General features: G+C 38.9%; 1 protein-coding gene across 3 annotated transcripts in view; it reads left to right on the plus strand.

The window, feature by feature from the left end:
- The window catches only part of LOC309709937 (copine-8-like), a 91,834-nt gene that overhangs the window by 39,648 nt on the left and 36,677 nt on the right, over positions 1-15,509 (plus strand). For all 3 annotated transcript variants that reach the window (XM_082538931.1, XM_082538933.1, XM_082538932.1), the window contains exons 5-6: positions 4,762-4,801; positions 11,718-11,794. In XM_082538931.1, coding sequence (XP_082395057.1) covers positions 4,762-4,801; positions 11,718-11,794 — 117 coding nt within the window. The remainder of the gene's footprint in view (positions 1-4,761; positions 4,802-11,717; positions 11,795-15,509) is intronic.

Genomic DNA, 15,509 nt, shown 5'->3' on the forward strand with positions numbered 1-15,509 from the left:
ACATGCAACTCCACACAGAAAAGCCCCGGCCAGATGGTGGAGTCCAACAAAGGTCCTTCATGCTGTGAGGCAATAGTGCTAATCGTGCCACAGTGCTGCACTGGGATGCGAACTTTTCTATCCAAAATTAATTATTTTTTGTAAATATAACATGCATGTCAATATTCTTAATCATAAAATACTTATAATGCATAATAATACGCATTTTAGAAGAAAAAACGGTGACTAGTGAAAATGCGCACATGCGTTGACACTAAAAACACTAGTAACAGTAGAAACAACAGCAAATAGAAAAATGTTGCAAAAGTACACAGAAAAATCGAGCTGATAAGCTAACAGTAGATAGACGTTTGCTAACTGTAACAAATATATAGTATTATACTTTTAAATGCAATCCTTTACAAGTTTTTTGCTCTTTTACTTCTGCAGTTGTTCCATCACGTTATTGTGTCCCATTTTTCCATTTACAGATATTTAAGTTTTTTTTGACCTTTTAGAGCCACCATACTTTTCTCTAAGGCAACAGGGTCGGTGTCAAATAATGAGGTCAGTGTTGAATCTCTGAAAGCCAAAAGATCAGGTCTCAGGCTGCTTCTGAGAGTTTTTCTACTCTTGGTTTGGTATGATCTCAGTGAGCGGATATATCCTTAATGTCGTCATGGCAGACACATAACTCTGCAGCTCCACCCACCTGCTTTTTCAGAGCTTTTGTTTGTGAGGGGCAGCCAATCAGAAGAAAGCTTTCTGAAAGCAAAAGGGGAGAAAGATACAACTTAATAAAGTGGCCTTGGACTACATGAGCTGAAGGTCGGATGGTTTTTCACTTCCTTTTATAGCAGTATTTTTGGTAAAACATCATCTCGATCATGTGAGTGTAGAGGCCGCTAATAAAATATTTGTGTGATATCTTGTGTCAGTCAGCCTGAAAGCTTTTCAGTGGTTTATGAAGCTGTTAGGAAACAACGCTGAAGTGTCAGTGAGCCGTTGTCTGTTGTTTGCCTGCCTCTTCGGCCCCATTTATTTGTGCGCTGTCATTAGTCATCGTTGCTCAGTTCAAACAGAGCTCTGAGCAGCAACCCCCCACTCCCAAAGACAGACAGCGCAGGACCGAGAGAAATCCTGTCTGGCCCAGTGCCGATGCAGAGTGACGTCATCTACATAAACATTCACGCACGAACGTCCAGTCATACACAGCAAATGTGCACTCACAAGACGCCATGGGACATCTACTCTAGCACTCTTGTGTGTGTTCGTGTGTATGTGCGGGTGAACATGTGCCGCCAAATCATCATACATACATCTTTTTTTCCCCCGCTCTCCCTCTCGTGCTTTTTTTTATCTCTTGCTCTCTTTGGGTCTCTTATAATTAAATAAAATTAAATGAGTCATTTATGAACCTTTGGGAGTGACAGAGGCAAGGGGCGAATAGAACATGAAGCGCACCTGTGCATTTTGCTGGCAGCGTGTTGCGTAACAGTAGCGTGTCTTCCTTGCGCTTATGGAAATATATTAGTAATGGCACTGTACTCGAGCTCTCTTCCACATCCTGTAGTGACACACGGCATCTCCCCGTTTTGTCAGCAGGCGCCTTATCGTACATGGCATGCTGTCTGTAGAAAGAAACGCTCAGGCTCTTCCATTTACACACTCGGCTGCACACTGCTGCACATACACCGCACTCGCATATTGACACACACCTGACACACCGAAGGAGGTTTCGTGGTGCAGGAAATAAATAAAGGTGGATAAATTGCTCTGTGGGGAGCCAAGTAGATTAGATGGCATGCACAACATAGCTGCTGCGTTTGGTTTTGGACCAATGTTAGGATGGGCAAATACAGGAATTGCTCATTTCTGAATCCTTGAACTATCCACCATTTCAATGGTGGATAGTTACAAGTACTTGGGGGTTGTTCTTGATAAGACCCTGTCCTTTGAGTCACATCTTGCTGCTACAGTGAAAAAGGCCCAACAAAGACTGTACTTTTTAAGGAGGTTGAGAGGTTTTAATGTTTCATCTGAAATGATGACTCTCTTTTATAAAAGTTTTATTGAATCTGTTTTAACTTTCTGTATCATTGCTTGGTACGGTAGTATGTCCATGGATAATAAGACCAGACTTAACAATCTGGTTAAAGTGGCGGGCAAGATTTCAGGGAGGTCTCAGGTCCAGCTTGTGGACTTTTATAACAGGCAGGTGCTGAGGAAGGCAACCTCTGTCCTGTTGTGTTCAGATCATCCTCTCTTTAACGATTTTCAACTGCTTCCATCAGGTCGTCGTTATAAAATGACTGCAGTGAAGACAAAGCGACACAAATTGTCGTTTGTACCTAGTGCTATTATCTTAATTAACAACACTAAATTGTAAGTGTTGTTGCCATTGCACATTGCACTTTTTTCGATGGAATATCTAGGTTGTTTTATCAGGCTTATATTATATTATAGTATTTTTTTTTTAATGAGTGTACGTGATGTGTTGGTTGTATGTTTGTTGTTTGTTTTGACATACTGCGAATCAATTTCCCATCAGGGACAATAAAGTTACCATTGATCATTGACCATTGATTGACCTTTACGAGCGTTTGTTGGGAAGCGGCAATCACAGATGGAAGTCATAAATCTGCAAGATCTGCCACATTTATTTTTTCATTTGACAACTGTAAGCTCGGTGGGCACCAGAAAATTAACACTGCATGCCTCAAGAGAAAGCCTGTTAGTTTTTAGTAAAACCCTCAACAGCATCAGAAGGAGCCAAGTGAAGCTTGTTAAGCTGCCTAAAGTGATTACATTTGAGTCGGTGTCTTTTGGGTCTGAATAAAAAGTGAAAACTGAGGGAGTTAGAACGAAGCTTCAGGGCTCTGTTTCAGGTTAATGGCTCAAGGCCACATTTCCTACCCACTAGTGTAACACAACCAAATATCCAGCTAAAAAACAAAACAAAACAAAACAAAAAATTATTGGTCCAATTTTTCCATTGAGTCAAAAAGTTTGTTATCAGATTGCCCCTGGTGGGATACTGATTTATCCAGACAACTCATTATAGATTAAGGGAAGAATGAATATTTAGTGATTGTACATCACCTTATATCATTTTCAGTTTGGACAGACTGTAAAAATGAATTGTTGCTTATAGTGCTACAGGCAGTGTCACAATCGCTCTGTTAATGTTTTTGTCATCTGGTGTTAGCATCCTCTCAGGTATTACCAAAGTCCAGGGGACTTGTGCATCCAATGCATTCTCTTACCATACATGAGATCTTGTTTGGTGTTGGTGCACTGACAGACTAGCTACAACAATACTGGGTGCCAAGAGCACTCCATCCATCCATCATATACTGCTGAAGTATGGTGGTGGTAGCAGCAGGCTAAGTAGAGTGTCCCCCGACCTGCAAGTAGGTTGCAGGTCTACCCCGTGGGGTTTCCTGTCACTTGCGTGAAGGGCTGTCAAACAAAATGATGCTCAGATACTAAATCAATACTGAAAATTACTATAAAAACTACTATATTACTGCTCTTCTAATTGGTACACAATTTCAAATAGCACAGTTGCAAACAGGCAGGTAAAAAAAACCCTCAACACTAGTAGTAATATGTACCGTAGTTAAAAACTTTGAGAGGAATATTGAGAGGTCATTAAATCTCATTAAATTTTAACCTGGTTCAAGTTGTTTAATTTTGACCTAATTTTTAATTTCATTTTTACTTGTTATTTAGATTTAGACACTAAATAAATTGTGTGGTTGGGTTTAGGCACTTAGATGCACTTGCTTATAGGTTAAGACTATAGTTTGGGTTGAAATACATCTGTATGAAAAATGACAAACCTAGAGTGACACGCTCATCATGTTAATACATGTACAATAACCTGATGCAGCAACAAAAACTGCAGGACTGGTGCCTCTCTGGCTGGTTCCAGACCTACCCAGACTCTACTCGAGAGTACATGTCTCGAGTAAAATCTCATTGGAGTTTCTTATTGCTTCAGTCAGTGGATTTGCGATTTAGCTGAAATAGAACAGCTAAACCTTGAGGCAATGCGGGGCCTTGTTGTGCTTTAAAGTTAACAATATTCCCAGATGCAAAAATCCTCCAAAAGCATTTAAGCACCTAATCACTATATTACTCATTATGAGTGTAAGAATGGACCACTGAGATCCATTAATCTGTGACGGGTGTGTTTGTGTATGTCTGACTGTGTGCAGGTGCATGTATGTGCATATGCATATATAATATAAATACTATAGATGATAGTTATATGAAGTTTTATAAATGTGGTGTTTATTGAATACAATACGTAGCATGCTGACTCTGGTTGATTCCCTGAATATTTCTCTGTGTTATTTCTTTCTTTTTGAAATATATTTTATGCAGTTTTTAAAATAATCTAATTGGCATTGTAGATACATATTGACTACAAACCAAAAGCTATTAAACCGTCATAATTGAAAGCTGGAAAATTTGGGTGGTAAAATTGCTGAAGCCTTCACCTGACCTAAAAGTACTGAGCCTGGTAATTATGTACCCACATGCATGAAATCGTTTTAGTGAAGCTTTTGGTCCCGCCATCACAAAACCTGTGTTAAGCATGAATAGCTTCTTTACAGTGATTAGTGAGAACTGCTGTACCTTGCATTAATGCCTCTAGATAATGAAGGCAAAAAAAATGACACTACGGTCCCCTTTCAGTCACATATCTGTCAGTCAGTTTGTGCTGCCACTGTCCATGTTCGGATATTTAATCTTTTTTCTTTTTCTCTGCAGGTATGATTTAGACTGCAAGAGTGACAACCTCTCCAGACATGTGAGTGTCTCTTTCACCTCAGCTGTTCAACAATCAGCCATGCATTCATTTAAATTTTATACAGCCACAGTTAACCTTCCAGAACAATAGCAGCCTGATTTGAATCTGAATGTTGGGGGTAAAAGTAGTGATCATAAACACACATGCAAAGCAACCAAAGAGCTTTTCAGGGTGACAAGGTGGACTATTCTTTACTGACCAAGTCAAGTAAATGATCTCAGTCTGACTGAACTTTGTTCCATTTACTGAAGGCCAGAATAAAGGCTGAGAGCCACACAACAACCAAGGGCTGAGGTTTAAAGTGTTTCCTTATGTCTGTAGGTCACCAAGACCTCACACCTCATAGATGCTGTTCATGTTTAAAAAACAAAGAAAAACAAAAAATATCAGCTGATTAGAGATAAATCAGGGCACTGAATTATGGGTGCATCTGCTACTTTGCATATACTCTTTCTTTTAATTCAAATTCAAATCAAATTCAAATTTTATTTGTCACGTACACAGTCATACACAGTACGATATGCAGTGAAATGCTTAGACAACTGCTCGTGACCTAAAGAAAAAAAAAAGGAAAAGGCTATGAATAAGATAGGAAATAAATATGAAAAATTAAAAGGGGTAAATTTAACTAGGAAGGAATAAAATATAAAAAAAATAAAGGTTAAAAATGAAATAACTGTACAACACAAATTAGAATGAAGGGTAAATTTAACTGTGAAAGAATAAGATAAAATATATAAATTAAAGTTGAAAATAAAATAACTGTACAACAAAATACACAATACACAGTATAGAACTATATAAGAATGTATGAAGAAATATAAATAAATAAATATATATATACACACAATAACAGCAGCTGTACAAGTATTAACTGGAAATGAAGAATATAGTGACCAGTGTTGTGCAATCCACATTAAAATAATACTTTTTTGATACTTTGGGTTTTCTAGCACAAGTTAAATGCAAAGCGATCGAAAAGTTCCTGAAAGTTAAATACGAATTTATATTTTACCAGTCTTGCCGTTAAAGTCATCTTGTGCATTTTCCAGACCACGTTCAGTTCGGCTGATAATTTGAAATAGCTTTTTGGAAGCTGTGTTTTGACACATCTGGGAATTGACCGCAGTGCTTAATAAAAACAGACGGTCCCTGAAAGCAGCACATCAGTCAGGTGTTTGATTGTGAGCACACATTTGTTTTCACAAATGTAAAGAGAATCAGAGCAGAGGTAAAATGAATGATCCATGCAATGAGATCTATTGCACGGAAACAAAATATAAATGCCAGACATGCTAACATGTGAGGCGATCGTGGCTCAAGAGTTGGCCGTTCGTCTTGTAATCGGAAGGTTGCCGGTTCGAACCCCGGCTCTGATAGTCTCGATCGTTGTGTCCTTGGGCAAGACACTTCACCCATTGCCTACCCATTGTGGGTGGTGGTCAGAGGGCCCGGTGGCGCCAGTGTCCGGCAGCCTCGCCTCTGTCAGGGCGCCCCAGGGCAGCTCTGGCTACAATGTAGCTTGCCATCACCAGTGGGTGGATGACTGAATGTAGTGTAAAGCGCTTTGGGGTCCATAGGGACTAAGTAAATATGAGTTAAATACCGGCCATTTAACAAAGAGGAGCCTGAAGGGGAGATTGGACAAATTGAAATGAGGTATTGCTTTTTTATTATTTTATGGACTGATTTCCAGAACATTTTGGCCACAACTCATATGAGTTAGTGTGGCCTTAACTTCAAATAAATACATGTTGTTTGTCTTTCTTGTGATAGTACTTATGGAACTTACACTTTCTTTGAGGACTAGTTTAAATGGATAGTTATCAATCAATTTGCGCTGACCCCTAAACTTAGGCAGCAATGCTACAGAGGCTATATATCTTAAAGTTCTCATTCATGTAGGTTCCATTGTTTTGTTTCTAATTTAATATGTTGAACATGTCATCTTTATCAAAAGGTGGTTTATTAATATAACAAAGAGATTAAATTTGGAGAAAAACACTGTCCTGGGCATTAGACAGCAACTCCAGGAAATAGAAAAAGCTCAACAAAATGATCAAATAAAACGCATAAATATCAGACACAGCTTCTGATCAGCTTTGTTATTTCTGGTTTTGTTTTGTCATGCTGCTGCTGATTAAGGATTCTGCTTTTCTGAAATTTGATATATCCCTGGCTTAAAGCTACAACATTCCCTTTCAGTTCAAACAGAGGTTTGAGCAGCACTAGTTCAGTATAAAACTCTCTCTTCACCTCAACACCCAGCCCCATTTCCTATTACCCAGCTTCGACCTCACTGCCAACTGCTGGCGGAGCTCTTTTCCTCAGCCCCAACCTCAGCGTGCCCCGAGGCTTCCTCTGTGAGCAGTGAGCAATGTGAGTGCTGCAATTCACTCTAAGCATGAAGGCTGAGGACGCTTGGATGCGTCCTGTCGTCATTGTGGATGTGTGGGATAGGAGATCTGGCACACAGTGATGGCTCCATTGTCCAGTTCATTCCTAGTCGTGTGGCTAAAAATGAAGAAAAAATGCAAACGCACACAAGTACAGTATCTTTTTTGGCAGCTTCAGTGGCACCCTTAGAGGATGCCTCCCTTCTCCAATCAAAACAGATGTTTTCCCCCGTGCCATATGGTTCACATACCTTTAGTACTTAAAGCTGCAGGAAAAACAGTTCAGAAAGGGGACATACAGTAAAGTTGGATGTAAGGCTAGGGTATGACGTTCTTCCTAAGCGCTGCTTGTCACCACGCACAGTTATTCAACTCATGTTTTTTTGTGGAAAAATACACCAGTGCTTCTCACAAACAGCGGTCTCATTACAAAGTCTTTATTCAGCACTCGATGATAAGCAAATGAATCCAGGCGGAGAAATTGCTTTTTTGTTTGCAGGCAGTAATTAAATCAACTGGCTGGTGTTCCCTCATGACTGCTTGAGAGACGGCTGGATTTTACTGGAGCTTTTATTCCCTTTATTAAATGTCTTGTGGTTAGAAAAGCACATCACATCTTGTTATTTGTTTAACAGCTTTTAAAAGAATAGTGGCATTTCCTTTATTAGACTGTTCACAAGTGTGATGCAAGAAATACCTACTGAGTGCAACAGGCTTAAAGCCCAAGGGTCCTTCAAACAAAGTTCTGTTCTACCTTTGGTGTTGTTTGGTGCTGATGACACACCTCTTATAGTTTTCTGAAGACTTAGGATTTTAATATTTTATGTGTATTTTTGTTTTGTTCAACATATTTTTCATATTATTCAAGCTAAATTTTTAGTCCATATTAAAACAATTTCTTGTAATGTGTGAGATTGTGCATATGATATGTACATATTGTATATACAATTCTGCCAAAATTCTAATTGGATCAGTAATATCCATCCACTCTCTTTAGATGGATGGATGAAGTCTATTCTAGCAGTATCTGTGTTCACTCTGGATAGCCTGCCAGTCCATCACAGACCAGACAGAGAAAGTAATCATAATCACACCTACGGCTCAAATCATCATTTAACCTAACAAACATCTCTTAGGGATGTGGGAGGACTATTGCGTACTTGGAGGAAACCCACGCAGGCACAGGAAGTTGTATTTATATAGCACCAATTTACAACAACAGTTGTTTTGAGAAAGGTACTGAGAGAGGAATCTTTAATGATCAGATTTTTTATGAACAAGTACTTGGTAATGTTGAGAAGGAAGAACTCCTGTTCAACAGGAAGACACCTCCAGCAGCCCCATACAAGGAGGACAGGCATCTACTACAAACAATTGGAACTGAGGGGGAAGTCAAAAGAAGAGTACAGTGACCAAGGACAAAACAACTATGGAAGAAAAAGACTAAATTAATGACATGAAGTAGCGACATATACATGGGAAGATGACAAGTAATGCACATGGGAAGTCCCCCCAACAGCCTGAGCCTATAGCCGTGTAACTTGGGAATGATTCATTCCTGACTGCAGGCAACAACAACAAAAACGTTTTTGAGGAATAATTTTATTATTGAACAACAACCATGTTCTCAATGAACCCAAAAAACTCATTAATATCAAAGCTGAATGTTTTTGGAAGTAGTTTTTAGTTTGTTTTTAGTTTTAGCTATTTTAGGGGGATATCTGTGTGTGCAGGTGACTATTACTGTGCATAATTATTAGGCAACTTAACAAAAAACAAATATATACCCATTTCAATTATTTATTTTTACCAGTGAAACCAATATAACATCTCCACATTCACAAATATACATTTCTGACATTCAAAAACAAAACAAAAACAAATCAGCGACCAATATAGCCACCTTTCTTTGCAAGGACACTCAAAAGCCTGCCATCCATGGATTCTGTCAGTGTTTTGATCTGTTCACCATCAACATTGCGTGCAGCAGCAACCACAGCCTCCCAGACACTGTTCAGAGAGGTGTACTGTTTTCCCTCCTTGTAAATCTCACATTTGATGATGGACCACAGGCTCTCAATGGGGTTCAGATCAGGTGAACAAGGTGGCCATGTCATTAGTTTTTCTTCTTTTATACCCTTTCTTGCCAGCCACGCTGTGGAGTACTTGGACGCGTGTGATGGAGCATTGTCCTGCATGAAAATCATGTTTTTCTTGAAGGATGCAGACTTCTTCCTGTACCACTGCTTGAAGAAGGTGTCTTCCAGAAACTGGCAGTAGGACTGGGAGTTGAGCTTGACTCCATCCTCAACCCGAAAAGGCCCCACAAGCTCATCTTTGATGATACCAGCCCAAACCAGTACTCCACCTCCACCTTGCTGGCGTCTGAGTCGGACTGGAGCTCTCTGCCCTTTACCAATCCAGCCACGGGCCCATCCATCTGGCCCATCAAGACTCACTCTCATTTCATCAGTCCATAAAACCTTAGAAAAACCAGTCTTGAGATATTTCTTGGCCCAGTCTTGACGTTTCAGCTTGTGTGTCTTGTTCAGTGGCGGTCGTCTTTCAGCCTTTCTTACCTTGGCCATGTCTCTGAGTATTGCACACCTTGTGCTTTTGGGCTCTCCAGTGATGTTGCAGCTCTGAAATATGGCCAAACTGGTGGCAAGTGGCATCTTGGCAGCTGCACGCTTGACTTTTCTCAGTTCATGGGCAGTTATTTTGCGCCTTGGTTTTTCCACACGCTTCTTGCGACCCTGTTGACTATTTTGAATGAAACGCTTGATTGTTCGATGATCACGCTTCAGAAGCTTTGCAATTTTGAGACTGCTGCATCCCTCTGCAAGATATCTCACTATTTTTGACTTTTCTGAGTCTGTCAAGTCCTTCTTTTGACCCATTTTGCCAAAGGAAAGGACGTTGCCTAATAATTATGCACACCTGATATAGGGTGTTGATGTCATTAGACCACACCCCTTCTCATTACAGAGATGCACATCACCTAATATGCTTAATTGGTAGTAGGCTTTCGAGCCTATACAGCTTAGAGTAAGACAACATGCATGAAGAGGATGATGTGGACAGAATACTCATTTGCCTAATAATTCTGCACTCCCTGTATACAGAAACATCTGTGCCGAGTATGGCCTGGAAGTCCAGAGTTCAAAATGGGAGATCCCCCCCGTAGGGTGGTCAAGAGTGACCAAACTAAGACCTTGTGGGACTTCCAGATACAGACATGCAAAATGGTGGTGGCTAACCAACCGGACATAGTGGTGATGGACAAGCAGAGGAAGACCGCCGTAGTGATAGATGTAGTGAGACCGAATGACAGCAACATCAGTAAGAAGGAACGTCACTACAAACTGCTCCCCGGGCGCTGGATTGGTAGCTGCCCACTGTTTCACTGGGCCTTGGTATAATCCCACACGTGGGACTATAAGGGGTTTGGAAGTACAGTAAAAAAACAAAATATATATAATTTTTTTTTATTAGAGAAACCCCTCAAACCTTTTCTCTCTGTACAGTGAATCTATAGCACCACAACTCCTAGCCTTAGACTTTCAATGGTGCAGCAGGCTAGGGCTCCTCGCTAGTAGCACACATGTTAAGGAAAGGCCAGAGTGTTTTTGTCATCCCTTTTTGTTTTGAGACCTCGGCTGGGGGAGAAATATACTGATATATATCAGTATAATATATCTTTGGAGCAGCTTTCTGCCCACTGGACTCAACACGACTCATCTGTCAAGCACTTTTATACGCGTGCATTCTCAGTCTCGTAGGGGAGGACTTAGTATCAGTGCATGAGCAGTCCACTTTTTATGCAAGAATTCTCTGTTTTGCTGGCCAAGGGCTCCTCATCTCTACACTGACTCCTCTCATGTGGTCACCCTGCAGTGATCAACAAGGACACTAGTCTCTTTGCACGGTGGGCTTAGATGTCAGTGTGCAAAATAAATGTGGATGGAGAAGGGAATGTGACATTTAATTTGAGTGATGTGTTTCTTTTTACCCTTCACTTTAAATCTGCTGGAGAAACAGCTTCAAATGAGATATTTCCAATGCAGGTGCAAATGCAACTTTGTTTACTTTGTTACTTAATTATTTTGTTTTACCTATAGCTTTTTGTTTTCTGTTTTCCACGTGGCGCTGCTGTGTGGTATCTCTGTATGATGGCTGTTTGTTCAGTCATGCTGAAGCCACAGCCAGTCACATAATCGGCTCAGCCTTGTTTGTTGCAGCTGAAAAAGATATTGCAATGATAAGTGGCAGGGTAAAATGGTACAAAATCCTATAATAAAGACTGAAATCACTGGATTTTGCAAGCTAAAAAATATAAGAGAATATGTTGTATTTTAGCCTATAAAATCACAAATTAATAATTAAATGTCTTGGATTAATATTAAACCGTCTTTAAGGACAGATTTAGGAAAAGGAACAAATGCAAAAGATGTATAAAGAAAATTGTAATGAATGTTCCTCTTTAACTCATAAACCTTCTTTTCCCTTGTTTAATGCAGGACTTCCTGGGCCAGGCCTTCTGCACACTGGGTGAAATTGTCGGCTCCCTGGGAAGCCGCTTAGAAAAACCTTTGACGTAAGTGGCACACACCACACAATGCACGCACAATGACCAACAGTCAGCACACTCTTGGAATATGATTTTTGCCATTTTAAAGTGATGGGCAAAAATATTTGTATTACATTACTCTAATCTGGGAGTCAATAGGTAGCTCAAATAAGCTGTTAAAATTTTAGATCATGTAGGCGTGAACTGAAAAGCAGCATGTGATTTTAAGATTGCCATTGTTTGTCTTCGAAGTGAAGCAGCGGCATGAAAATGAGTAATGATGTTGATGAAAGCCTACGCTGCCTCCAACAGCCAAATGAGATGAACACTTTAACAGCAGTAGAGCTAATGACAGACTGCAAACATGCTGAGATGGTAAAAATCAAATATTGAAAAAGGACAGTTCACCCAAAGTGAATGTGTCAGTGATGAGCTCACACCTCCTTTTTGTAGAAGCCTTAACTGAACTTAAGACTTAAAGAATCTCATCAGAGATATTTTAAAATGAATGAATCTGTGATTTCATCTTCTCGGTTGCTAATTATAGCAGGAAAAAAAGCAGTGATTAGACCTGTAGCAGTTCATGTCAGATTTACGCTCGATGGGGTGTTTATGTTAGCTTGGAAGCATCCTCTAGTGCACAGGAAGTCTGTCCCCTGCTAGCATTTTTGACAGTTTCTCTCCAGTATTAGCTAGTACTGACAAAAATAAACATAAACAGTGGAGTAGTACATTCAGAGGAAGAACCGAGCTGTTAGCCTAACTGCCAACATGCCTTCCATATTGAACAGAATTACAATTATCATCACACAAGGTTTGACATTACACAATCACAATTCAATCATCAATTTCAAAAAGTACTAACAAGTCTGGTTTGAAAACATTGTATTTTGAAGTAATGACTAATTGTCAAGGTTCCCAGCTTTTTAATCGTACTAGTTGTAGTAGGATTCATTATTCACCAGTAGATCAGCAGATTCAGGTTTATTTATCTCATAGGCATAAATTTGTTCACAACTGATCAAACCTGTGAATTGGTTCAAATTACAGGTGAAAACAACTTTGGAAGATACAGAACTATGCAAAGGTTTTAGCTACTTGAGGTATTTATATTATTATTAATCACATAATATAAAGTGTCCAAAGTATTAAAAATGGTTCTCTTTGCTGACGATACAAACATTTTTTGCTCTGGTGATGATCTGCAGAATTTATTGGAGGATATGACTAATGAAATAAGTAAAGTGAAGTTCTGGCTTGATAAAAATAAATTATCATTAAATTTGAATAAATCTAAACTTATGTTATTTGGAAATAGTAGTTTAAATACAAATGCAAAGATTCAAATAAATGGTGTTGATATTGAAATAGTCAGTGAAAATAAATTTCTGGGGGTAATAATAGATGAAAAACTTAACTGGAGAGCTCACGTAAGATATATTCATTCCAAAGTATCACGAAGCATTGCAGTACTAAACAAGGCAAAACAGGTATTCGACAGAACATCACTTCATATTCTATACTGTTCACTGGTTTCACCATACTTAAGCTATTGTGCAGAGGTCTGGGGCAATAACTATAAAACCACATTACATTCACTTTTTACTCTTCAAAAAAAAGCAATTCGAATCATCCACAATGCAGGTTATAGGGAACATACAAACTCACTATTTTTGCAGTCTGAAATATTGAAAATTGACGATCTAGTGAAATTCCAAACAGCACAAATTCTATTCAAAGCAAAAAATAAAGAACTGCCAGGTAATATTCAGAGTATGTTTTTTTTTGAAAGAAGGAAGTTATAATTTAAGGGGTTTTTGTAACTTCAAAACAATGAAGGTACGTACTACAAGAAAAGGCTTTTGTGTTTCTGTTCATGGAGTGAAACTATGGAACAGGCTGAATATGGAATTAAAGCAATGTCCAAACATAAAACTGTTCAAAAAGAGTTATAAAAATATGATCTTCTCGAACGATAAAGACAAGGAAAATATTGAAATTAAGTGAATGTCTCTATTTAAAAACAAACAAACAAAAAACTCATGATATGATATTATAGTATAAAGTATATCAGAAATCTGTTCGCTATTTTTATTACAAATTATATCAGTAAGGAAGCTGACTAAATATTAACTGATAATTTATGGCAAAGGGGTGGGATTAAATAAGTGTGTACTTCTTCCCACTCCCTTTCAATATGTAAATTAATCAGAACGGTTTTTTTTGTATGTAATTTGCATAGTATTTTTTTCTCTCTTATTTTCTTTTCTAAATGTACTTGTATATTGTTCACTGTTTAGTGACAAGAAGAGCAAGTCCAGCAATTTCTTGGTTCAAATACAAATAATTTATCAGTATGTAGGGCAAAGGTTAGGAGAGAGGTACAACGGTGAGTATCCATAGCCATTTGTAAAACACGGTGGAGGCTCTGTCATGGTTTGAGGCTGCAATTTATCCAGCTCTGTTGAGGAGCTCATCTACTATCACACTCTGCCAATCCAGTAAAAACCATACCTGGGTAGAAAAGTGCATAATGGAACACTATCATTCATATTGGGCCTCCCCGGATCTTGGACATCAACGTAGGATCGTCTTAACAGAATAAATGGAACAGAAGGCAGCTAACATCCAGAAAGAAGTTAAATTTTTTTTTTCACGAAGAACAAAATACAATAATCAAATTGACTTCAGTGATGCACAGAATGCGTTTTAGTCTGCGACAATTTCAACTCCACGGGCACACTTTAAAAAACCATGGCAGTGGATTGTCAGACCTTTAGATGGAGTTGATCGGCTATCCAGATTTATATCCAGATGTAAGTCTTAACTTAAATGGGGAAGTCAAAAGTACAGACATTTGCTAATATATTCTCATGAGTTTTGAATGCTTCATGGGTATTTAGAAAATCTAAAACAGTTCAAGGTTCTTTAAAAATATTTCATTAATAATACTTTAAATATAAACAAGGCGACTGCACGAATACAGCCCAATTTAAAATTACACAGAAGTGAGAGTTTTGTTTACTGCACGAAGGCTCCTCATAAATCATGGACCAAAGTTTCCTTGGAAAGCTTTCTTGTAAATTCTCCAAGAGGTCTTCAGACTTCTTTTTGGTTGTTAGCTGCATCCTGATATTATTGCAGCTTCAACCCACAGAGCAGAACTAAAGAACCTGTTCGTCTTGTTTTAATTTTCCACCAAAGACAGTGAGCCATCAGCTGTCCAACCATGGTCTGATCCCCACGTCCTCCAGTGGGTGTCCTTTTTGTGTGTGCATATGTGTGTGTTAGAGTGAGCGAAAGGGAGAAATTGAGTGAGCTGAAAGTAAGTGGCCATACTGGCATCTACATCCATTAGTGTGTGTCTCTCTCTGTCAGTGAGTGTGTGTCTGTGTGTGTCAGAATCAACGAGCGGTTGGAACTGAATGGGTTTCCTAAAGAATGATACACAAGAAATATGATGTAAGAATGTGTTGCTGTCACTAAGTTATGTAATCATCTCTGCCCGTAGTCATTCACTGTCTTTTAGATTTGTGATTGTGTGTGTTTATTTGTGTCTTTGTGCTTTCTTTCTAGCACCTACATGTTTTATTTGTAACTTTTTTAGGATTTGTGAAGATATTTTTAGATATTCGTCATTATTCTGCAATTGATATTTGCAAGTCTGGGCAGCTGTGTGTGTGTGTGTATGTGTGGGTGTGTTACTTTGTTTGTGCTCCTTCCCAAGTTGAAAGCATTTCAC

Source organism: Aulonocara stuartgranti (assembly GCF_965226115.1).
Source record: "Aulonocara stuartgranti genome assembly, chromosome: 7".
Classification (NCBI taxonomy): Eukaryota; Metazoa; Chordata; class Actinopteri; order Cichliformes; family Cichlidae; genus Aulonocara; species Aulonocara stuartgranti.